This window comes from Brachyhypopomus gauderio, chromosome 4 (genome assembly GCF_052324685.1).
Source record: "Brachyhypopomus gauderio isolate BG-103 chromosome 4, BGAUD_0.2, whole genome shotgun sequence".
NCBI lineage: Eukaryota > Metazoa > Chordata > Actinopteri > Gymnotiformes > Hypopomidae > Brachyhypopomus > Brachyhypopomus gauderio.
In genome coordinates this window covers 34,833,388-34,858,313 of record NC_135214.1, presented here as the reverse complement: position 1 = coordinate 34,858,313, position 24,926 = coordinate 34,833,388, and the positions used below count along the sequence as shown (strand labels likewise).

The 24,926-nt window shown below is 48.8% G+C and overlaps 3 protein-coding genes and 1 long non-coding RNA gene across 9 annotated transcripts in view; 2 read left to right on the top strand and 2 right to left on the bottom strand.

Annotated features, from left to right (window-relative positions):
- Nucleotides 1–1,962: 1,962 nt before the first annotated feature.
- On the top strand, nucleotides 1,963–17,726 carry mknk2b (MAPK interacting serine/threonine kinase 2b). 2 transcript variants are annotated; one of them, XM_077004278.1, is made up of 14 exons: nucleotides 1,963–2,114; nucleotides 3,139–3,313; nucleotides 3,753–3,843; nucleotides 4,238–4,339; nucleotides 4,834–4,931; nucleotides 8,136–8,215; nucleotides 8,670–8,743; nucleotides 9,107–9,211; nucleotides 9,694–9,749; nucleotides 9,943–10,038; nucleotides 14,162–14,356; nucleotides 14,580–14,744; nucleotides 15,021–15,061; nucleotides 15,232–17,726. In XM_077004278.1, exons 2-14 carry the CDS (start codon nucleotides 3,263–3,265, stop codon nucleotides 15,497–15,499), a joined length of 1,422 nt encoding a protein of 473 aa, XP_076860393.1. In that variant the 5' UTR covers nucleotides 1,963–2,114; nucleotides 3,139–3,262; the 3' UTR covers nucleotides 15,500–17,726. The 2 variants fall into 2 exon arrangements, with proteins under 2 accessions (XP_076860393.1, XP_076860392.1); XM_077004277.1 differs by having other exon boundaries at nucleotides 14,580–14,756.
- Nucleotides 8,709–9,137, bottom strand: LOC143513176 (uncharacterized). Its single transcript, XR_013130607.1, has 2 exons — nucleotides 9,046–9,137; nucleotides 8,709–8,988 (listed from the first exon to the last, which is right to left on the bottom strand). It is a non-coding gene; the product is annotated as an uncharacterized LOC143513176 (long non-coding RNA).
- The window catches only part of gpd1a (glycerol-3-phosphate dehydrogenase 1a), a 22,120-nt gene continuing 14,479 nt past the window's right edge, over nucleotides 17,286–24,926 (bottom strand). Inside the window, exons 9-10 of one of the 3 annotated variants that reach the window (XR_013130605.1) lie at nucleotides 24,567–24,642; nucleotides 17,286–18,829 (exon numbers count right to left, since the gene is read on the bottom strand). The gene's annotated coding sequence lies outside the window, so the exon portion shown is untranslated. Of the gene's footprint in view, nucleotides 18,830–24,212; nucleotides 24,643–24,926 lie in introns of those variants that run through there. The other 2 variants (XM_077004285.1, XM_077004284.1) reach the window with 2 other exon arrangements.
- The window catches only part of LOC143513171 (NACHT, LRR and PYD domains-containing protein 12), an 8,012-nt gene continuing 2,406 nt past the window's right edge, over nucleotides 19,321–24,926 (top strand). For 2 of the 3 annotated variants that reach the window (XR_013130604.1, XR_013130603.1), the window contains exons 1-8: nucleotides 19,321–20,245; nucleotides 20,530–22,123; nucleotides 22,755–22,916; nucleotides 23,134–23,301; nucleotides 23,415–23,588; nucleotides 23,842–24,015; nucleotides 24,287–24,460; nucleotides 24,601–24,768. Coding sequence is in view for 1 of the 3 variants with exons in the window: in XM_077004275.1 (XP_076860390.1) it covers nucleotides 20,200–20,245; nucleotides 20,530–22,123; nucleotides 22,755–22,916; nucleotides 23,134–23,301; nucleotides 23,415–23,588; nucleotides 23,842–24,015; nucleotides 24,287–24,460; nucleotides 24,601–24,768 (2,660 nt within the window). In the remaining 2 variants the exon portion in view is untranslated. The remainder of the gene's footprint in view (nucleotides 20,246–20,529; nucleotides 22,124–22,754; nucleotides 22,917–23,133; nucleotides 23,302–23,414; nucleotides 23,589–23,841; nucleotides 24,016–24,286; nucleotides 24,461–24,600; nucleotides 24,769–24,926) is intronic. The other variant, XM_077004275.1, reaches the window with a different exon arrangement.

The following is a 24,926-nucleotide window of genomic DNA, read 5'->3' as shown; positions in this document are numbered from 1 at the left end:
AATTCACCTGCACATACATGTTTATGAATGCTACACGTCTGGACCCTCCTGTAGAGCACACAGCCTTTTACTGAAGATCAGCAGTCACATGTGTGTGCTCCTCCCAACACACGCGTGTGAGATGGGTGACAGAAGATATATGGCTGAATATACAGAATACACAGAATGAACATAATATACAGAACAACAAATGTGTATGAAGTCTACGTGTGTTTAAACACGCCCACTTAGCCCAGCCAATCAGAGGAGTGCTGTTATTGATCCCAGAAGCACATTCCCGTGTGCTCTGAAGCAGGAATGCTGTGTGGGCCCTTTTACAAAGGCCCGTGAGGGCCGGTGTGCGAGTAACCTCCCCTCCTGGACACACAGCGCTGCATGTTGTCAACACCACTGAGGATTGCGTCACGCAGTTCCCCTTCCCTTAGTAGCGAGTTGCATATTGCGCAATGTTTGCTTCTGTTTGCTTCGGTGCCACTAGGCCAAAATATTGAAGTCAGAGAGAGAGAGAGAGAGAGAGAGAGAGAGAGAGAGAGAGAGACAGGGAGGAAAATAGAGAGATGACGAGGGGGAGGAAGGGAGGGTGGTCTATATAGAGAGTCACAAGACGTTCCTCTTTATCATGAGACCTTTCACGGTAAATGAGGGATGAAGCAGGATTTGATGGATGGCTTGGTGTGTGTGTGTGGGGGGGGGGGGGGGGGGGGAGTCATCTTAAACCTTCTGTAAATAAAGAGAATATTTAACTTAGTTCATGTCACACAGCATATGTGTCACGAGAACTTTTCATATTCTCTGATTAATATTCTTACTGCCTTAGGATACATATCCAGTCTAAGAACACTAATGGAACAAGTTGGTCAATCCTACACAAAGTAAAAAATAATAGTAAATAAGACCCAAATATAAGCTCAAGATAGTTTTTAGCCAGAGAAAGATACCATGTTCTTTCTGTTTCTTGGAATAGGTATTTTAAAGGAATCATCATGACATTGAGGTATTTAATAAACACCACTATGAGAGACTCGTGCTGCTTGTTGAGATGTTTGTCCTGAGTCAGAGTTAGGCGTCTGTGAAACACGCCTGTCTCACAGGCTCCTAGAATCCCTGCCGTCCCTAGATTTATGTACAGCTATAAAGATTGAAAATGAATATGAGCAACTTTAACACTCTAAATGTGTTTTCATCTTCATGTCACCGCTCTGATATCGCACACATACAGGCTGTTTGCATTTATTTATGATACATTAGAGCACTCTATTACCCATCAAGTTCCTGAAGTATTAGAATATGCTAATGTTTAATTCCTCATGTTTGTCTTATTTGTAATAACAAATATTAATCTCAGAATTTGTTTTATTATACTGATCCTCAGTAAGAAACATTCTGAAAATGGTAAATACATGTAGAATTCCTTAGTAAGTCATATAATATCCTTGTCTCTGCAGACAAACCCTTTGACATCATGATGTGGGTTTTATTCTGGAGCCTAAAGATCACCATACACCATCATTTCCATACTTGAAGTAATAATTAGCAGTGTGTAAGATAATGTTATATTATTTATATATTCATGCCTCACTTAAGGGGTTATACATGCTTAGTCATTAAGCGGTTAGGTGACAGGTTACCATGTTGCAGAAACTTGCATCAGCCTGCATACCGCCTTTAATGGAGCGCGCATCGCCAGTATATTAAACTTGGCTTGGTTTAAGATTATTTTATAACATTCTTATTTTATAACATTTCAACATTTGATCTTCCATCACATTTATAAGTGATATGTCTCGGTCATATTCGTGATCTTTCTAGAAAGCGAACAAAGCATTTGAAATCCACCCTAAACACAACACGTCACCATCCCATGTGACTCTCTCATTCTCTCTCTCTCTCTCTCTCTCTCTCTCTCTCTCTCTCAGCAGATGGGATGTGTCAGCTGTGAAAGGGGCTGGTCCATCTGAAGAACGACGTGAGGTTATAAAAAGGCTGGATGGTGTGGCTCTGTGTACCTTCCACACACATTAGGACCAGCAGCCCACGGCCACCATCTGCTGCTGCCCAGGCAGAAAGGGTCGCGCAACGGCGTCCAGACTGGAGCTTCACCAGTAAATAACGGGGTAAGGACACATGTTTGCTGTTTATCGTGTTGGTAGCGAGAAACGAAGTCAAGAGAACAGCGACGTTCGGTTAAAGTCGCTGCAAGGCGAGCTCAGAGCTCGCTGTAAGGGGCAGGACGTGTAGGGAGCTGGGCTGTCTGGACAAGTCCTTTGCGTATTTGAGAAGGTGCACAAATCAAATATGAGTGAACACGATCGTAAAAGTCGAGTAAACACTGGGATTTTTGTTTGTGGTTGTGGTGTAGCTAGCTGAGGAAACACAAGGTAGCGTATTTGAACAGTAATTAGGTAGATAACCGAACGTTATTTTACATTATATTGGCTAACTGGTTTTGTTTACATGTATTTCTGGTTATGGGTATATTCATGTAAATATCTTTGGTGAAGTGTATTCGCTCTGCAGTCTGGCTCGCCTACGGCACTGAGCGAGTGAATTTTGAATTCGAATTTTTGAGTTCTTTGAATTTTACTGAAGCTACAAGATTCCCAGTTAACTGTTCGGTGCAGCAAACAAGCCAGATGACAGATATTCAAAATTAAGGTACCAATAACCAGAAATCCGTTTAAACAAAACCACAATTATATAACATAAACTAGCGTCAATGGGCTAATATAACATAAAGTAACGTTAGCCTATCTAGCTAATCGTTGCTCAAATCCGTTCCCTTACGTTAGCTTGGCTAGCTAAGATTTTAACGTTAAAATAGTGTTCTTGGGTTGTTTTTTTTACACACATCAAGGTTTTATTTTATTGTATATTTGAGGTATTCGGGTCGTTGTCTGGTTTGTTTGGGTGGGTAAAGCTAACGTTGGTGAATCCTCACAGCTGCGTCTATTCTTGGTTCGGCTCGGCTGGCATGTTGCTACATGGCGACTAATCCAGTGCTCGTAAATTAAGTGTAAATTAAGACTGTTATATGCGGGTTTGAGATCTGAACTCTTGTGAGGAGCGTTTTATGGTGCATCTATTTACATCCACACCGCGAGGCTTCGTGCTCACCGAAAACACATCGCGTTTGAACAGGTTGCCCGTCCAGAGCGCCACAGTCGCCAGACATCGGAACAGCTGCGTGAACAAATCACCGACGCTGCCACCACCACCGACCCACCACCACCGACCCACCGGAAAATCACCGAATCGGAGCAAAATGGTGCAAAACAAGATCGGCCCGGTAACCGGATTCCACCGCTCGTTCAAGGTGCGTTGGCCCGTGGAGGGGCCTGAGCTGGGCTGGGTGACCTCTATTGGGTTTATTACAGTGTTTATTCATCAGTTATTACATTGCACTGCTTCGCATGTGGATGGATAGTTGTGAATACTGGTGCAACACACACAAATAATACCAGAAGGATGTAGCTTTGCGCGTGAATGTTGCTGGATGTTACTGTGAATATCATGGACGTAATTTTGATTTCAGAAGTGGGGGGGACATGGATTCGTCGCTATTTAAATATTTGGTTTTAACCGTAAAAACTGGGGGGGACCACAACCGGCTTTTGAAAAATTGAAAAAAAAACATGTCCCCCCCCCCCCCCCCCCCAAATTACGTCCGTGGTGAATATTAAACTGTTGAATCCTTGTACACTGGCCTTGCTTGGAATTTGACCAAGTTGTACTGATTTTGACTTTTTTTCCAGGGCCAAAATCCTTTTGAATCGGATAATTTCTCCAATACTGGATCCCACCTTCTGGAAACTGCCTTCAGTTTTGATTGTTCCACCCGTCCCGGTGAGAATAGTCTCATGCGTCACATTGCTTGTTGTAGAAAATGCTTCAAGCTGAATCCTTATTTTCTTGAATTAGTCTTATGTTTACACATTGCACCGCTGCTCAAGCTGAGGTGTTTTGCTTTGAGTATAATGACCTGTTTCCAAAACCACTGACACATACACGGTGTGCTTTTGGGAAGTGTATGGAGTTCACGCTGTGGTGTGGGCTAAACTCTTGGCACGGCTGCCTGCCAGTACCTACTGAGCTTGGCTCTCCCGTTGCCTGCCTCTCTGCTGTGTATGGCCAAGCCTGTATCCTCCTTCTGTCTTCTGGAGCTCCTCTCCAAATGTCAGCCACTTAATGCTCTTTGTTTTGATTTTAAACTTCTTTTGTTTTCTCTTGTGACGTGAAGACATGCCATCCAGCCAGCCAATTGACATACCCGACGCCAAGAAGCGCAACAAAAAAAAAAAGCGTTGCCGTGCGACGGACAGCTTCTCAGGACGCTTTGAAGGTGAGTGCAGCTCGTGTGGAGCTGTGTGGTGGTGTAGCAGGGTGGAGCTGTGTGATGGTGTAGCAGGGTGGAGCTGTGTGATGGTGTAGCAGGGTGGAGCTGCGTGGAGCTTGGTGGTGTGTGGTGGTTGAGCTGTGTGGTGGTTGAGCTGTGTGGTGGTTGAGCTGTGTGGTGGTTGAGCTGTGTGGTGGTTGAGCTGTGTGGTGGTTGAGCTGTGTGGTGGTTGAGCTGTGTGGTGGTTGAGCTGTGTGGTGGTTGAGCTGTGTGGTGGTTGAGCTGTGTGGTGGTGGAGCTGTGTGGTGGTGTAGCTGCGTGGAGCTTGGTGGTGTGTGTTGGTTGAGCTGTGTGGTGGTGTAGCAGTGTGTCTGAAGGTCTGCTCGCGTTTGGCCCTTTGTTCTTTGGTCTGTTGTGTTTCAACTGTATTGGTGTCCTTGACTCTAGTGCAGCCCTGTGATTGGCCTGATTGGTGCTAATGATGCTCTGTTCCCTTTCAGATGTGTATAAACTACAGGATGAAGTTCTGGGGGAGGGAGCCTATGCAAAAGTCCAAACCTGCATCAACCAAATCACACAGAAGGAATACGCAGTGAAGGTAAGCCCCGCCTCCTGTCCCGCCTCCTGCTGAAGGCTGCTCCTGTTTGATCTGTCTACTCAGTCGTCTGGAAGAATGTGATTTCTAGCTTATTGGTTGTTGCAGCCATCATCCGTAATTTAAGTGGTGATTACCACTAGGGCTAAACGATTAATTGCATTTGCGATAATCTCGCGATATTTTAAAATGCGATTCTCTAATCGCACAGGCTGCTATTTAAACTGGTCACGTGACTTGGGAGCAAGCCGAGCCGAGGACGAACGGAGCAAACCCGAGCAGGAGGCAGGGAGGTGGAGAAGTGAAGTTAACACAGCGCACTTTAACTTGTTGCACAATGGCTTCAGGCTCGACAGAAGCTGACACAACTGAAAGTCTAATACCAAAGAGGGGCAGCACATCAGTTGTGTGAAATTACTTTGGCTTTTAAAAAGATGCTGCTCAGTCTTGCTACTGTCGCTACGACGCGAGGTAACACTACAAAGCATTCTTCTTCAGCATTAAAAAAACACCACAAAGCCTCGTATGATATTTGTAAGGCTAAAATGCCAACGACCAGTGGTGCATCTTCAAATACGCAAAAGTGTTTCTCTGCGCTTATACAGCTTTAGTATGCGGTGAGCAGCGAAATACCGTAAAATCACGCCGCATATAGGCGCAATTAGATTTAAAGCGCGGATGAATCGCAAAAGCGCGGATAGCTTGACCGGTCCAGCAGACAGGGTTCACTGACTGAACCGTTTGTGTAACTCCTTATTGATATGATTCGAAGCGGCACGCTGAAATAACTCGGGCAGTAACGGAGTTCATAGTGAAAGACATGATGCCAGTTAATATTAGTGAACAAGCCCGGCTTCATGGCTTTGTTAAACACACTGGATATGCGCTACCAAATGCCCTCATGCACATATTTTAGCCAAGTTGCTATACCTGCAGGGTTGCCAACTCTCACACATTGAGCATCTTAGACTAAAAAGTTACTAGTTCGCTCTGGCGCCAACCACAGGCGATCTATCGATCGCGATATAATAACAGTACTTATATAATAACAGTACAACAAATTACGTTCGCCATCCACTCCGGGTTCAAGTCTCACTCCAAATGATCTTGAAAAGTTGGCAACCCTGTATCTGAGCTGTATAAAAAATGTCGAAGCAGAGTTTCCTGAAAACAGTGGGGAAAAAATCGCGATTAAAAATCGCAATCGCAATTTATAGATAAAAAATTGCAATTAGATTATTTTCCAAAATCGTTCAGCCCTAATTACCACTAGCTTTTAGCATCCATGTGTCAGGGTTGCATGTATTAGGCCGGCTGGGGAACCTGCAATACGTCGTGGGCTGTAGGCTTGCTAGCCTAGCGTAGGCTGTAGCTGTTGTGTGGCCTACACTTGTGTATATGGTCTTGGTAGGAAGATGGTTGGTGGGCTCCCTGACATGGTTTGAGATTGGGCAACTTTTTTAAAGCCCTAGACTGCTGGCTATCAGTTATATAAGGTTGTTGTTCATTCGAGCGTGTCCTTTTCATTTGTCCTCCTGGTTTTATGGTGTGCTTTGCCTAGATAAGAACTACAGTTGTTATCTGTGTTTTCCAGCAAACTGTTGGGCTGACTTTATGTAGCAGTCATAACATAGTTATAATATAGCAGGTATAAACAGGAGGTATTTGATGTTCAGTTAAAGGTCATTTTATATCAGAACTGCCCGCATGGTTGTGTACTCTGTGCTACATTTGTTTTCGCATGTTCACAATATTGGTGTTGAGATATAAATCTGTGCTGCTGTTGCTCAGACATTCAGTGCTGGCTCAGCAGAGAAACTTCCCCTCTTGTTTGTGTTGGACTTATTAGTCTCTCAGCCAATCAGAGCTCTTAGGTGGTCACTGCCTCCCCCACCGTACAGTCTCATTGGCCAGAAGGCCATCCACTGGCGGGAACATTGTGTGCTGTTCTGGCATGTCTAACAAAACACAAACCACTGAAGAAAGTGTGTGTGTGTGTGTGTGTGTGTATGAGACCTGAAATATTTGCCTACTTTTTATCTGCTTCTTCTGTGGTATGGGCGTGGCTTGGAGATTAAGCGTTATACGCCGGAGGCGTACAGCGTGGGTTTGTTTTTTTCCATTTTTCCACTTTCACATCCTTTCAGGAAGCCGTGTGTTGTGAAATGCAGTGGGTGTTATGGTTCTCACATGTGCGCGGTACACGGTGTGCCAGAATACTTCACCTCTTCACCTCTTTTGTTTTCCACAGAACTTTGCATATGTAAGAAGCTTTTCATAAAGTAACTAAGCATTGGATTTTTTTTATTCATAATATGTCCAGTAAGTGGAGGATAAATCACATTTATGTATATTGGTGAATTCTTTTGCAATTCTTGAAAATGTGCAGGGCATGTAGTCGACCACTGTGCACGCTTGAATAAGAATCATGGTCCAGACTGTGGTGTCCTCATTCCAGACTAGCAGTACATGGGCCTCTATAACATATTTATTTAAAGAAGTTCTGTGCTGGGTGGGGACGGCGTTCAGTAGATTGAGGCCAGATGGCTTAAACGCCCCTCACAAGGAGTGGGGGTTGTAGGGGGGGGGGGGGGGGGGGGCTGCACTGCACAAAAGGGAAGAATGAATGCAAACAACCCTGCTAGCCAGTGGCTCTCTCTCTCACTCTCACTCTCTCTCACTCTCTCTCTCACACACACACACACACACACACACACACACAGACCAGACCTGCATATGCTCAGTAATTTTGGACATCGTGTTTACAAGTCTGGCTTAATTTACAGACCCGTCCTTTGACTCGGTCACCTTTTAAAACTGCCACAGGGTTTTATGGTGCTGTTGCCCCCGCACAGGGCAGTAGAAGTGGACCAGACTCCACCCCAACACCCTTCACATCCACCCTCCTGCCCTTCCCTTTAAATGTGTACTGGGCCCTCTTCAAGCTTGAGATATGGGTTGGTGTATATTTAGTGATACGGCGCCTGGCGTCTCCGTGGCTCAGGAGACCTGGACCCAGCTGCAGGTTCCTTGTTCCGGTGTTTCTTGAGCGCTTGTCTGCAGCAGTCGCTTAGACAGCCGATCCAGGTGGCTTCTGGGAAGGCGGTGGGCGGGGTGTTCTAAGGGCAAATGTGTTGATTTTGTATTCGCTCCTGCCTCTTGGCCCATCTGATCTGACCCTGGTGTGTGTCTGGTCTTCTGTGGTAGATCATCGAGAAGGTTCCAGGTCACAGCCGCAGTCGTGTTTTCAGGGAGGTGGAGATGCTGTACCAGTGCCAGGGCCACAGGTAACATCTCCACACACCTGCTACCTCACCTGCTACCTCACCTGTCCCAACGCGCAGGGTTTTACCTGACTCCACATAACTGGGCTCTTGTGTCCTTGAACTTATGAAGTATAATGGGCAATTTTTGTAATGATTTTAGTACTAGACTATAAGGCTGTAGTCACCTTGGATGAGATTCACAATACCAGTGATGAGACCTCTAGAAGCTCAAGGTCATTGTGATCAGGCAGGTAGAGCAGCTAATGTCCAAACCTGAAGTACGTGGAGGGGTCGTGCGCCTCTGAGCGGCCGTGATGGTGGTCGTGTGATGGGACAGGCAGCTGCTCAGTGCTTAGACAGCACACTTCAGATCCAGGCTGAAGACCCGGGTCACTGTGGTACCCCCGGGGCAGGGAGGTGGGGTCTGCGTCCTGTACACCTGTCACCCAATACCATGGTCTCTCTCTCCTCACAGAAACATCCTGGAGCTTGTGGAGTTTTTTGAGGAGGAGGACAAGTTCTACCTGGTCTTTGAGAAGCTGAGGGGAGGTGAGGGGTTTCGGTCTTCTCCTGCTGTGGCTTTTCTTATCGATGTTTGCATGTTTCTGGCCCCACAGAATCCATTTTCCTTCCTTGCACAAGGAAATGAGGGTGGTGTGGTGCACAAATATGTGCACAGTAGTATTCTTGATAAATCTGCTTAAGTCTTGAATGCTCAGCATGGCTGACCTTGTGTGGAGTGTAGGGACACGTGACCTGTTGTGGGACACGTGACCTGTTGTGGGACACGTGACCTGTTGTGGGACACGTGACCTGTTGTGGGACACGTGACCTGTTGTGGGACACGTGACCTGTGGTGTTAATGGTGTTAATGATGTGCGTGTGTGCGTGTGTGTGTGCGTTGTTCCTCAGGCTCCGTCTTGACTCACATTCACAAGAGGAGACACTTCAGTGAACAGGAAGCCAGCATTGTGGTGCAGGACATCGCAAGCGCTCTGGACTTTCTGCACAACAAAGGTGTGTGTGGGTGGTGGTGGTCATGGGAGACATGTTGTGTTAAGTAATACTGATTTACAGAAGAGACCCTCAGTATGCGATCACACAGCTGGCGGTATACTGAGACCCAGGCGGCAGGGTTCCCAGAGTTCACTTCTCGCTGCCTTTTGCCAGAGCTGGACTCCTTGTTTAGGAGAAGGGTGGGGGAGGGTGGGAAGATCACTGGGGGTCTGTGGCAGGGATCTCCAAACGTTGTGCGGTCGAGTTTCACCCATTTACTGGAAAGATGCGCAGCTACATTCTGGGAATAATGGTGGCGAGGCCAGGACTCTCTGCCTGGAGGGCTGTTGGGTGACGGCCTGGCCAGCTATTCATAGCTGCTCTTGGCAACAGGCTGTGTTGGAAACACAAACTTTAGCTGTGATGCTCTTTGCCTTTTGTATTCTAGCCATAATCCCATTTCATCCTTTAAACTCCAGAGTGTGTGCTGTGTTTCTCTACAGGAATGGCCCACAGGGACCTCAAACCTGAAAATATCTTATGTGAACACGAGGACAAGGTGAGTTATCGTGTGGTTGGAATCTTCTTCTCTTTCTTTTCCTTTGGTTAACGTGCAGTGCAGCCTCAGTGTTGAGGAGGTGGTGAACGAGGTGTCCACCCAGTCCATCTGGTGTCGGCCCACACGGTCACGCTTGGCCACTGTTCCCTGACCAGCAGGGCTTGTGAGGTCACTTCCTGTTGTTGTGTTCCAGATCTCACCTGTGAAGATTTGTGACTTTGATCTGGGTAGTGGAATCAAGCTCAACAGTGATAGCTCCCCCATTTCTACTCCAGAGCTTCTCACGCCGGTAGGTGAAGTGTGTGTGTGTGCGTGTGTGTGTGTGTGTGCGTGTGTGCGTGTGTGTGCGTGTGTGTGTGTGTGTGTGTGTGTGTGTGTGTGTGTGTGTGGCATAGGGAACATTAGTCCTGCTGTTGGTGTGTAAACCAGACGTAATGGGGATGTTATGAGTCGGTTTAGGCCTGCATGCCTGCTTTGTTATTTCTGATGGAGCGGATAAGCTGGGTATTTTTACAGCACCATTCTTTATCATGAGGCCCTTCCTCTCGTGCTATTGGATGAGCTTGGGTGGTGTCAGCCAGATGGGCGATTCCTATTGGCAGGAGGTGGGACACCAGCTGGGTCAAGGACAGGATTTATGGGTTGATGGGAAATTTTTGAAATGGAGAGGCGGAGAGGCAGAGTGAAGCATAATCTGTCTGCCTGGGCCGTCTGGAGTTATCAGAGTGGTGCTGTCTCCACCACTGTCCTGCTTGTGTCTCCGCCCCCGTCCTGCTTGTGTCTCCGCCCCCGTCCTGCTTGTGTCTCCGCCCCCGTCCTGTTTCTGCTGCTGTATCTGTGGAGACGCCTGATGTGTTGAGTTATTTGTGGAGTAGTTTGTGGGGAAGGTGTTATGATGTTTTAACTTGGAGAACATTAATACCAGTCACTGTCGTGAGAGTGAGAGAGAGAGTGTGCGTGTGCGTGTGCGTGTGCGTGTGCGTGTGCGTGCGTGCGTGTGCGTGTGCGTGCGTGCGTGTGCGTGTGTGTGAGACGCTCCCATTCCAAAGGAAATGAGACAGATAAAAACAGGTGATGGAAGGGGGGGGGGGGGGGTGGATGGCCTGGAGCAAGTTTGGCTGGGGGATTTTCTTGTAACCTGAGCTGTGATGGACCCCTGCAGCTCACTCGGGGCTTGTGTGGTACTGGAAGATCACGTGGGGGGGGGTTGTTGCACGTATTCACTCTCTCCAGTGGTCGTGGTTTTGTCCACTGGTTTTGTCCACTGTCCTGGGTGATGGCGAGTTGGCACGGCACCCAGAGGAAGGGTTTCTCTACAATGAAGGCTGTGTCCCCTTAAACGTGGGCATGTGGGTCAGTGAGCAGCTGCAGGACGTCCCGCCTCTCCTGGACCTTCACCACCTCCGTGTGGCACACACAGCCTCCACTCCTGCTCCTTGGTCTTCTCTCGTGTTCTGCTTGTTTTGAAACAGAGATCATCTTTTCTAGAAATCATGTTGGAATTCAGACAAGGACGTGTTTTGTCTTCCCCCCTTTAGCAAAACATGAAGGGAGAGAAAAGCAACTTCTCTGAATTCCTGGAACACGTTGTGCACACAGTAATTCTCAAGGCCCACAGCAGAACTGCTGATCAAACAGGAATGGAGAGAATTTTCCCTTTTTTGGCTGCATGTTTAGCGGTGGCAGTGTTTGTTCTGCCTTCTGCCCCTTGGCCTGCTCACTCGTTCACTCGCTCACTCGCTCACTCGTTCACTCTTACCCCCCCCCCTTCTCAACCCTTTCCTTTGTTTGGCCTCTCTGGTAAAGAGTTGCAGTCAGGAAGGTGTTGAGAACCCGCCCCAACCACCTCCCCCCACTAACCGTCTATGCGCCTAGCAACTGGGTTGTGATTGGCTGGCTGAGAGGGAGGGTGGGCGGAGGGTAGGAGGAGCTTGTACTGAGCTGGGGAGCATGTGCTCAGCTTGATTTGCTTATGCAGTATCTCGGGGACAAGTGTCTACTCCTCTCCCTCACTCCCCCTCTCCCTCACTCCCCCTCTCCCTCACTCCCCCTCTCCCTCACTCCCCCTCTCCTCTCCCTCACTCCCCTTCTCCTCTCCCTCACTCCCCTTCTCCTCTCCCTCACTCCCCCTCTCCTCTCCCTCACTCCCCCTCTCCTCTCCCTCACTCTCCCTCACTCCCCCTCTCCTCTCCCTCACTCCCCCTCTCCCTCACTCCCCCTCTCCTCTCCCTCACTCCCCCTCTCCCTCACTCCCCCTCTCCTCTCCCTCACTCCCCCCTCTCCCTCACTCCCCCTCTCCTCTCCCTCACTCCCCTTCTCCTCTCCCTCACTCCCCCTCTCCTGTGGATTTGTGTTTTCCACACTCTGCCGTCGGTGCACTTTGGGTGACGATTCTTGCTACTGGCGATGGTTCTGGGAACCGCTCTGATTACCGAGAAACGTCTGCATGTAGCTTCCTGTGCAGTGAAGCACCTCAGGTTGCCTTTACACACACACACACACACACACAAACATCCCACTATAACCACAATGCAGCCACACTCTAGAAAACAGGGGAATTCGGGCCGCTGGACTCTCTACCAGCTGAGAAGCCACTTCCTCGTCACGTGCTCAGGAAATCCCCGTGCGGAGGCTTGTTGGCGAGTCTTTGCGGGTCACGTGCGGGACCAGAGCTCCACCCCCTCACCGCCTCACTGCAGCAGCAGAGCTGCCTGATGCAACAACTACACGCTCTTGCGCTGACTGGGGTGAAAACTCCACTCTCGTTCTCGCTCCCGAGCCGAGCGTTGGACACGCCCCCCCCCCCCCCACTCCTAACCCCTCCCCCACCCCTGGGTCACTGGCGCTGTAGAACACGGCCCCTTTGTTCAGTCATCGGGTTCCACGGTTCCATCTGCCTCTGCCACTCACCGCACTTCATTCCACCGTCTATGCAGCTAACGCGGCAGTGGGAGGGGCCTCTGTGTCTGGGCCGTGAGGGGGGGTTGCTGTAATGACCTGAACGCGGGGGTTCGGAGCAGGCTAGCAGGAGCAGGCTAGCAGGAGCAGGCTAGCGAGGGAGCGAACTGAAACAGTGTCGTCTTTGTCTGCGCCTCCCGGATTCCCGCACTGCAAAAGTTATATAGGGGGAGGGGGGGGGCACAGCTGCATTAGGACAAAGAGCTTTGCTGCCTGCGTTAACACAGTGACTGCACACACAGCACAGTCACAACAGCCTCCCCAAACAAGTCCTGCATGTGGCATCACTGAGGAGAACCGGCCCGTCCAGGCTGGCCAGACGTCCCTCCAGACTGCTGAGCTGTGTTTTAATGTGTGTGTTGTGACTCTGGTGTACCAAACGCTCTGTTGCAGTAACCCCTACCCAGAAATAAAGACGCCCCACTCTAACGGGCTTTTGTCTGCAGTTGTGCTAATGTATCCTGGATCAGCAGTTTCTGGGGGAAAAGGCCCATGTTTCATAACTGTGACCCAGATTTGTCATAATGGTGCTTAATGTGGAGAAACGGCTCTTCTGAGTGGAACACGTTCACTGGTAGAACGTCGTGTGGTATGTGGATGGACCAGAAACGCTGGCAGCTTCAGGCATCTTTTATTTTTTATTTTTATGGCCTATTGAACTCTTCCTGTAAGGGTTTGTTTGGAGTTTGTGATTTCTGTGTGCGTGTGTGTGTGTGTGCTGTTTGCGGTGGGTGTGTATTTATTTCCATCATCGTGTGGGTTGGTGTCGTTATGTAAGTGTGTGGAGAGGTTGTTCTGGTCCTGTTCCTCACCTCCAGCGTCCTCGTTTCAGAGGCGTCTGGGCTTGACACACACCACCTGCTCTCCTCTAGGTGTACATTCAAAACCACCAGGACTGATCACCTCACGCCGACATGTTCTGGTCCATTCTGCACAGAGACACATGCACCTCATCAGTAGAGACACACAAACACACACACAACAGTGCTGTCTGCACAGAGAGCTGCACACACACACACACACACACACACACACACACACACCAACAACACTGTGATGCCTTTAACACACTCCTCTCCCTCTCTGCTCTGGTTGTCACCACACATCTCGCCTCACCCACACACAACTGACACTTCCTGGGGTTTTTTTTCCTCTTGTGATGCTGTTGACAGCCCAGGTGGCATTTGTTTTTGTTGACATTTAATGACTAATCTCTCTCTCTCTCTCTCTCTCTCTCTCTCTCTCTCTCTCTCTCTCTCTCTCTCTTTCTTTCTCTTTCTCTCTCTCTCTCTCTCTCTTTCTCTCTCTCTTTCTTTCTCTTTCTCTCTCTCTCTTTCTCTCTCTCTCTTTCTCTTTCTCTCTCTCTTTCTCTCTCTCTTCTCTCTCTCTCTCTCTCTCTCTCTCTCTCTCTCTCTCTCTCTCTCTCTCTCTCTCTCTCTCTCTCTCCCCCCCAGTGTGGATCAGCGGAGTACATGGCTCCGGAGGTGGTGGAGGCGTTTAGCGAGGAGGCCTCCATCTATGACAAGCGCTGTGACCTGTGGAGTCTGGGGGTGATCCTCTACATCATGCTGAGCGGGTACCCTCCGTTCGTGGGCCGCTGTGGAACCGACTGTGGCTGGGAGAACGGAGAACCCTGCCACGCCTGCCAGGTAAGACCTTCGCCATGGCGACGACCTCCACCACCAGCCCCGACCTCTACGCCATGAGCTAGCACAGTCGTAGTCGCCTGTGATGGGGTGTATTTGAGAGGGAGAAGCCCTGGTCTGGGCAGTGCTGCTGCCCCCTGCAGGACTGGAGTCGATCTGTTGAATTAGATCACCTAACAGTGTAAACAGTAAAGCGTTTAACTCCGCCCCTTCCTGTCCTTCCCAGAACACGCTGTTTGAGAGTATCCAGGAGGGGAAGTACGAGTTCCCCGAGAAGGAGTGGGCTCACATCTCCTCCGGCGCTAAAGACCTCGTATCCAAACTGCTGGTGCGGGATGCAAAGAACCGCCTGAGTGCTGCTCAGGTCCTTCAGCACCCGTGGGTCCAAGGGGTGAGGAACCGAGTGAGGAACCGGCCTCATTATATTATTACTATTATTATTATTATTATTGAGGGGTGAGGAACCGGGGTCATTATACCATGCAGGCCAGGGCAAGATTTAGCAGACATAGTTGACTACACCAGCCTGATTGTTCTGGTGCAGTTAGGCAGAAGGTGGAGGCATTTTTTGGTCTGGGGGGGGTGTTTATGTTGTGTAGGTGGAGGATAAAGGGTGCCTTTAAAATCTGAACCCAAACTGAATACAGAACTGTTCTGGTGTCTGCAGGGCGCTCCGGACTCCCTACGCTCCTCCATCCTGCATCAGAGGTGAGTGTCTCCTTCTCCCACTTATTAAACCTGTCCTTACGGGTTTATGACCAGGCTTGCTAGCCGTCTTGTGCTTCATCCTGGGTTTGGCGGGTTCATTTAGGGCATGGCTAAACAAACCCAAACGCCTAGTTCAGCCAGTCTCACAGCAGGCCTGTCCGTCCCCACAGGAACAGCAGCGCCAAAGACCTGACGCTGTTCTCCGGGCAGGCGGCCGCCGTCAACCGCCGCCTGGCACAGCAGGACGACCTGGAGGAGCAGTGGCAGGAGGAGGCGCCCCCGGTGGTGACGGCAGGGACTCGCTCCGTGCGCCTCTCCCCTCCCTCCAACTCCAGACTGGCCAAGCGCAGACAGAGGCACAGTGGCCTGAAGGGGGCGCCGGTGTCGGCCGCCGAGCTCAGCCAGCTCCTCGCTCCGCTCGTCATCCTAGGGGACTGAGGGGGGGGGGGGTGGTTGGGACCCGCCCGACCCTCTTCAGGACGGAAGAGAGGGAGGGTTCTTGAAGTCTCTGTTTCGCCCGTGTGAGTGTCCCTCCTCCCTAATCCTTCCTCTGTCAAAAAGGAATACCTCATCCAAAAAACAATAAAAGATGCAAGTGTGATGGAGCTTGCAGGTTCCCTGCTAGCCGCTAGTGCCGTTGGTGGCATTTTTGGATGAATTATTCCTGTATGACGATGAGGAAGGGTTGGGTTCATCCCAAACCCAGTCGCATACTCTCATCAGGTTTCTCCAGCACTTCAATCCTCCAGGCCTCAAGGGGCCGCTGCTGGGTTTGGGACTGCTCATGGGGAGGGGCGGGCAGGCGGAGGGGTATTCCAACCTTTTTTTGTGATTTTCTTTCAACTTAAAAGGCAGAGCATTTTGAAGCCAGCCAGCTAGCTCAGACACCAAAGGACTACAATACCCACAACCCCCTTTGCTCTGCCTGCTCCCTTGTGCTGCTTCCATGTTACAGCTGGATCCACTGTGAATTTTTCTCAATGAGAAGAAATAGTTTTGCTGCAGGAGTGTTCTGCCTGTACATGTGTGTGAGTGGTGTACACCTGTGAGTGGTGCCCTCACCAGTAGATTCATACACGTTTATGCAATTTTTGTTGAAGGTGATGGTCAGACCTTAGCAGAGGTCTCTGGCTTCGGGGAGTTATTGTCACTTTTCACAGCCTTCAGATTGTTGTCAGAAGCAGATAATCCCACCACACCAGTAAACTCAACATCTCCTATTCAGGCTTGTCTTTCAATACCAAAATAATGAATGCACTTGACAAGTGCTCAGAAGTTCAGGAGTGTTGTATACATGGGGCTGCATATTTGAAAACAGGAGTATATATATTGTGGAAGTTTGACACCCAAACGGGAGATGTCTGATTAAATGTTAAATCCGAATACATTTAAAAACACATTTCAATCAACTATTGAGGATTTGTTTCCTCTGTAAAGCAACTAACTTCAAATGCATCAAGGCTGTCATGTCATACCAGCACAATATGGGTCAGATGTCCTGTATAGAAGCACATACCAGGAGGGTGCGATGACGTGAACACAAGCACAGGACTACAGGGCCTCCACCTCCTACTGACCGTCCAGCTTTGAAAATGTTCCCTCTCTGTGGGGGGACGAGACTAGCAGAGTTCAGTACTGATGCCGCAGTCTGATGGTAGAGTTATGAAACCATTGCCAGATAGGAGAATACTTAAACCTCGTTAAAGGAGTGGGAATATTCCCCGTTAAAGTTGTTTGATAAGCAAGACAAAATGGAAAAGCATTCCAAAGGGGAAAATCAAAAGAAAAATTGGAAAAAAAAGTCTTCCAATGAAATGTAGCTGTCTGAACATGTGTGAATAGTTTGTTTTTTTTTTTTGTTTTTGTTTACCTATGTTGTTAGGTTGTAACTCCAATGGAAACTGTGCCACACTGTTGTTTGAAGCTCTGTTAAGCTTTTGTTATATTATTGTATGTATCTAAGCAGGTGCTGTTCAAATGTTCAGGTGTATTCAACTGACGTACTGATACTGCAGAAAATTGAGTTTGAAAGCAGAGACAGAAGTTGAGTTATCAGTGCTATAATCTTTTATTATTTTAACCAAACGTTTGAAGTGAGGATGTGAGCTCAACGAGGCCAGCGTTTCGCTGTTTGTCTCGTGTCTGTCTCGTGTCTGTCTCATATGTCTCGGCAGTGTTTTAGCTTTAGTTTGGTTCGTCCTTTTTCCTTTTTTTCCCCTCATGAACAATTGACGTTGAACACAGGCGTGTGAGGGCAGCAGCGTTGGGCTGTGTGAGGAAGCGCTTCATCTACCTGTCTGTGTTCTGACTTTAAAATCTATGGCTTGTACTTGATTTCAAGCATTAATGTCACCAATAAGAAGCCAAAAACCAACACCCACCCAAGTCTACGATCCTGTTAAATGTTAACTGAACATTGCCTACAGGGTGATGTGGTTCTGTTGGGTGAGTGTATCATGGGAGCAGAAGTCCATGTGTTAAGAGCCTGTTAGCTGAGAATGGGACACCGATTGTAATTTTTTACAGATCTTTCTACAGTTGTATCTTTTGTGGAGGTTTATGTCTTATAGTAAGACTTACTTGAATTGTACATAAAGCAGTTTTTCTCACAATGTACTCGGGAAACTACCTTGCTACAAAAGTCATACGCTTGAAGTGAAGCAATCACTCGCGTTTGGAAAATCTCATTTTGACCACTTCTCACTTCAGTATTTCATTTGCCTTTTTATTTTGTCTGCTTGTCCTGCCCTGGTTATATTGTGGAGATACTAAACTCTGGATTTGTGCTCACACACATATGGCATTGGGCTTCATGTCCCTGACGTGTGCCCGGCACAAGTTGGCCACTCTTCCCCCATACGAGTTATGGACTGCCTTGATTTGAGTTGGAAATGAGTCCGATATCATCCAGAGTTTTGTTTTTCTTCTTCTTTTCTCTCCTACATATGAGCCGGGTTGGGCCAGGGCATTATCATTTATGTTAAAGCACAGTCATTTGAGAGGCCAACGCAGAGCTCAAGAAAAAAAGGCTGCAATTGTAGAGCAGCTGGACCTCAAAAAGACTAGACCTTTTAGTCTCTGCTACATCTGGGATCGAAAGGGGTTTGGATGCTTTCTGAGCACCATTTTTCATGTTAAATGTGACCGTGTGATCCTCTTGCCTGAGGGCTAGTTGAGGAGTGTTTCTGTCCATTTACCCCAACCTATGGTACTCGCAGGGAGAAATGTCCAACAGAAGGTCCATTTCACCGTGCAGGGACTTCAGTTACCTGAAAACACTTGAGCATAATCCATTACTGCTTGCTGGGGATGTTCCTGGGGATGTTCCTGGGGATGTTCCTCGGGGATCTTCTGTTGGGCACTCTTGATTTCTGAAGAACGAGAACTGACCATCCGCCACCCACTCTGGGGTTCCCTCACAGGACAATAACAAGGAAAGAAACCACATAAAGAAGCACTTTACTGTACCACGTGACTGACTACAGTTCACTAGAAGCAAAACTTATGACTGTTGTTGCAAATTTTTGTATTGTTTTCTAAAATAAAAATACATCAATTGCTTTGACCCCAAAAGCTGTTGTCTGACCTTTTTATTAATCTGTTGAAGTAACTCCAACAATGAAAACATTTTTTAAATAAACCTTCAGCCACCCATTGCCACATGTGTTTATTCATTCACGATGAGGCGTCCTCTCGTATGGCCACAGCAGCAGTCTGTGGTGACGGTGTAAATGGCCTCCGCCCGTGACGTGTGTTGTGCCGGGCAGGCTGTGAAAGTGTGATATTGCAGAACTGATTAAACCTTATCAAAACCGCGACAGCAACCAAAACCGAAACTACCAGCGGTTTACTTGGGTAAACACAGGCTTTGAAACTATTCTGGAGTTTCAAAGCTTGTATGTTTAACCTGGCTAGGTTTTCCAGACCATCTGATACAACAGCACTGTAAAAGCTCGTCAGCGCTTGGTATGGCGACAACGCCAAACGCTATTTCTTATTTTACAACCTGTGTAACTCGCATGACCAATACAGTTTCGCAGCCATGTTTATATATGTAAGCACATTATTACAGCGGTGTTAGCGGAAGTTTGAAGTTCAGCCGGATTCCACGCAGTGCGCCAACACCTCACACAGTCAAACATGCTGAAGAACGAGGCAGCTGTAGTCGCACCGCAGCGTCCTACCAGGGGCCGCTGTGTAGTGTGTCGCCCTCTAGTGGAGCTTTAATGAATTACAGCAGGGAAGTTCATGTACTATTATTTGGGTTTGGTCAAAATAAACCGTCGAATGGTCTTTATACGGTACATATAATAAGAACTTCATTGTTTTCACTAAGTCCTATATATTTTACCTAATTGGTTACACAAATTATTAATTTAAATTTGATTGATGTTTAATTAATATCCACTTTTATTAGATGTTTGTTTGTGACTTCACTTTAGGACTCCTTCACCGCGTTATCAGCACAGCAGACATTAGCAGTCAGGGCGCGTCTAAGCTGTCAAATCGTCTTCCACGATACACAAAACCTGCATCTTTACACATTTATTTAATATTCATTATGAAATGCACATCAGATATTTTGATAATTACCTCTTTCAATTAAAGGGGGGGGGTGTATTTAACATCTACGCCTGATTTCTGACACGTTAAACACATATTTGCTTTTTTAAATTCCGGCGTTTAAGGAAAGGTGGTTTTTCAACTATAAGCCTATTTGTGGTTAAAGCCATAAACGGATGGATATATAAAAACATTTGACAAGAGTTTCTTTAATTACTGCGACAAAAACGCATTAGCCGCATTTGTACCAGCAGAGGGCGACAAACGAACCTTCGGTACACGGCGCGCGCGAACTCGTAAACATTAACATTTGTTTTGACATTTTCTAATAGTGAATACATTCAGAAGGACCTTGCTCATTTAATTCAAACCTCTTGAATAGGTTAAATACGTTTGCTTACACGCCCTTGGGAGGGATTTGGATTGTGGCCAGGTAAAAGTACTACAGCAAGGAGGAACGAACTTCCGGGTCCCGTCAGGCGGTTATTGGTCTTAGTTCACGAGATAGAGGCGCACGCTTCTTACATGTCACTACTGTAGCGCGTGAATATTTCTAAACGGGTCACCTTATAATCATGTCTGCACAGATGGACACGGAGGACAGCAAGAACATTCTTCGTGGTAGGCCCATGTGCCATCTTTTCTATTTGCAAGCAATAATAAACGTTTGCATTACATTAGGCTAGAGAATACTAACTATCTCGTGTGTGTGTGTGTGTGTGATAAAGAGGTGGCGAGGTTGAAACGAATGATTGTAACCAGTACTAGAGGTTATAGCCATAAATCAAAACAAATTTATATAGATTTAGATTTTTTCCACCCAACACGTCTTCTCTATGTCCAAATACATGTATGAGGTAACGGACTTTCTCAAGACCAACTCCCTTCATTTCTTTTTCTGGCAGAGGTTCAGAAGTTGCACAAGGAAGCCTTGAGAAACGGTGTGCTGACCTCAGTACAGACCAGCTCTCTTTTAGGGGGGCAGACTGCCAAGGAGGTGCTTTTAGGTCAGGGGTACACACCCCTGTCCGCCAGCCTGGGGGAGGACGCCAGCCCGGAGGAGCACAGGGACTGGGAGAGTGTGGAGACGCTGCTTTCGAAAGCGTTTGCTGCAGGCAGCGAGTGTCCCAGGGTGGTGCTGTGTGGTGGAGCTGGTATGGGAAAGACGGTGGTGGTGGAGAAGCTGGTCTGGGACTGGGCTGCCGGGTCCTGCCTGCAACACTACACACTCCTGCTGCGTGTGTGTGTGCGGGCACTCTGCATGCACGAAGACAGTCTGCAGGGGCTGCTGTTGAGCACACACACACACCTCTCAGCTGAGGCTCTGACATTAGCTGTTCAGACACCTCACAAACTGCTCCTGGTGTTGGACGGGCTGGACGACCTCCAGAGCTTCCTCTCTGACCCTCCTTCCTCCGACACGCTGGTGCATGACCCGTGGCAACCAGCAGGGGGCGGCGTGCTGCTGCACAGTCTGCTGCAGGGCTCTCTGCTGCCTGGAGCATCACTGCTGCTCACCTCCAGAGAACATGTTCCCCTGGAAACAGTGCGGTGCACCTACATCCTGGGCTTCTCCCGTGCTCAGAGGAGAACCTTCTTCCAGGGGTTCTTCGAGACAGGAGCAGAGGATGTTCTCGATCACTGTGAGCGGGCAGTGGGCGTGTCCGAGCTGTGGGCGTGTCCTGCGTTTTGCTGGACGCTGTGCTGCGTGTGCACAGCACGACGGCTGCAGCAGGAGTGTTTGCCCAACACGCTGACCGAGCTGCTCTGCGCCGTCACACACACACTCCTGCAGGACCACGGCATGGACGTCCACACGGCCAGGGAGCTCCTCTCCGGTCTGGGTAAACTCGCAGACCACTACGCCTCCCTCGGCACCACCCGCTGCACCCGCGATGACCTCATCACATGCGGCCTGGAGCCCTTCCTGAGCACCCTGCTCCTTCCTGCTTTCCTGCGCGTGGTTGGAGATGACCTCACTTCCCCTGATGTCACATTCTCCTTCCTGTCACCAGTATTCCAAGAGTTCTTACTAGCAACATCCTTCTACATCGACCAGTCGGAGCACAATGGGGACGGGACCCTGGAAGAACGTCAGGACCTCTGCCTTGAGTTTCTGGCTGGCCTTTCAGACCCAGCCCAGCGGAAGCTTCTGGAAGCGTGTGTGGGGCGGCTCGGCAGCGGCCGCCTGTGGGACTTCCACGTGTGGCTGATGAGCGCGACCGCACGGGTGTTGCCGGGTAACGAGAAGAGAGATCAGTGGCGTATATTGCGTCTCCTCCATCACGCACACAGCCCCGCGCTGGTGCGTGAGAGCCTGGCGTCCTGCGAGTGGAGGGCGGTGGGCTACGGTGGCCTGCGAGGCCCAGACTGCGCCGCGCTGGCGTTCGTGGTGAGCTGCGTGGGGGAGATGAAGCACCTGAACCTGTACATGAGCTCACTGACGGAGGAGCAGGCGGAGAAGCTCACACCTGCTGTTCAGCTGGCCAGATTAATCAGGTGAGGAGAGACACTGAGGTAGTTCTGAGGTAGATCTGAGGTACGGGGATGTGAGGTAGATCTGAGGTAGATCTGAGGTACGGGGATGTGAGGTAGTTCTGAGGTAGTTCTGAGGTAGATCTGAGGTAGATCTGAGGTACGGGGATGTGAGGTAGATTTGAGGTAGTTCTGAGGTAGATCAGAGGTAGATCAGAGGTAGATCAGAGGTAGATCAGAGGTAGTTCTGAGGTAGATCAGAGGTAGATCAGAGGTAGATCAGAGGTAGTTCAGAGGTAGATCTGAGGTAGTTCTGAGGTAGTTCTGAGGTAGATCTGAGGTAGTTCTGAGGTACGGGATGTGAGGTAAACTAAAACGCAGAACACAGTTAAACGCAGGATTAAAGCCTTTACTGCTGTATAGTGTGATGAAAATTTGGTGATAAAGAGAAAACACAGTTTTCTTGGTCGCTGAATTGCAGTTATGTGTGCATATTGTATTAACAATGAACTCCTATCATGTAAAAGATTGTCATATGGCGTGCTGAATGGGTAAGGATGGCAGTACCAGCAGATTGGTGGCTTTCCTTGTGTTGGCTTCACCCACACTGTTTCCCCAAGACTGTCCCTTTATCATGTGACCTTTGACCTCCCAGTTTGGCTCAGAGTCACGTAAGCGTAAGTGTGATTACCTGCCTCGCACGGGCTATGAGGGAAGGGCAGGCCGCCCAGTTGGACCTGAACTACTCCAACCTGGGAGACGAAGGAGTCCAGAACCTCTGTGTGCCCCTGGAGTCCTCCAGCCTGCAGATCCTGAGGTATGTTTCTCCACCCGCACCAGCCCTGATCCACTACCACACCTACTGATCTCCCGTCGTGAAAATGCCCCCAGCTAGCCGCACTCTCATGGGTCTTGGCCTTTATGTGGCGGAAATGTAGCCACTGCTCAAAATGCAAATGTGTCAGAACACGTTAAGTTACATAGAAACACTCCTGTTAAACTAACTCGGAGTGCGTGTGCGTGTGTGTGTGCAGGTTGAGGGCATGTGCTTTAACTCCAGCATGTGGTGAAGCTCTATCTAAGCTACTATCTGTGTCGAAGCTACGTGTGCTGGATCTGAGTGCAAACGACCTGCAGGATCAGGGCGTGTCCCGTCTCCTCAGGGCACTGGGACCGTCCGCCTGCGCACTTCAGGAACTCAGGTTCTCCCTCTGACGCTCGTACACACACGCACACACACACACACACACTGAGTGTGGACTGTCAGGACATCCTGACACTGTCCTGCGTGCGTATGGGTGTGTGTATTCCACAGTCTTGACCACTGTGCTCTGAGCGGGGCGTGTGTGGCACCGTTGGCGTCAGCGATGTGTGGCGCGCTCTCTGCGCTGAAGACGTTGGACCTGAGCGGGAACGTCCTGGCGGGGGACAGCTTGGAACTCCTCACACACACACTCCAGTCCGGCTGCTGCAGCTTGATGGCGCTGAGGTGCACACACACACGCACACTACACGTGCACACAAACAACCTACATGTGCTCTACAGCAGAGGTGCCCAGCTAGGGTCCTGAAGACCTTTCACCCTGCAGAGTTTCTTTACAACCCTAATGGAACGCACCTGATCCAGACTTCACAATAACTTCACGATAACTTCATAATGACTTCACAATAACTTCATGATGACTTCACAATAACTTCATGATGACTTCATTTCCCAGCTTCCCCATGTCTTTCTTCTGTAGGCTGTTCGACTGCGAGCTGGAGGACTCGTGCTGCCCTTTCCTAGCAGCTGCACTCCAGTCCAATAACTGCTGCCTAACTGAGCTGGATCTGTCCGTCAACGAGCTCCACCAATCAGGAGGCATCCTCATCTGTGATGCTCTCAGATCTCCCACATGTTCCCTGGAGAAACTATGGTGTGTGTGTATGTGTGATTTCACCTCCACAGGACGGACTCCTGTTCATTTGGATGTGTATGCCCCATGGTCCTGCATTAAAACTGGTTTATGTCGTCCTGTTCACATGGAACCTCTTGTTCCGGTTTACTCTTTTATCTCAGTTTTATTTAGTTAATTTCTTACTTTAAGCTTAGACTGCTGTTGTATTTGTAATAGTGTGTGTGTGTGTGTGTGTGTGTGTGTGTGTGTGTGTGTGTGTGTGTGTGTGATGCTGTTAATTTTGTTCCAGTATGGGTCGGTGTGAGCTGACAGGCGAAGTCTTCAGTGCACTGGGCAGTGTGTTGGGGTCTGGGGTGTCTAGATTAAAACATCTCGACATTGGATTAAACCCAGCAGGAGAAACTGGAGTGAAACACATCTGGAACGCCCTGAAACACACTCACTGCAGGCTACAGCATCTTGAGTAAATACACACACACATGCACAGAGAATTCAGTACCCGGAGTCCAACACACACACATTCACACACATGCACTTCAAGCTCTCCCACACTAATGCACATTACACACCTCAGATGTTTGCTTGTTCGTCACATCTCTGCAGTCTGGAGATGATGGAGTTGACAGACACCTGCGTTGATGAGCTCTGTGAAGCCATAACCGCCAACAACTCCTTAACCACCCTCATACTAAAGAACAATGGCCTAACAGATTCATCCGTGCCCCGATTGGTCAAACTCATTCAAGATCATCCAATGGTGACTGAGCTCAAGTAAGTCTGAATATCAGTAGGGCACACACACACACACACACACACACACACACACACACACACACACACACACACACACCACTCTGCACTGCAGTGCTGTGTATAGTGCAGACACTTTGCTGCAGTTGTGTGTGACTGAGTTTGTTTGTTTTCCTCCA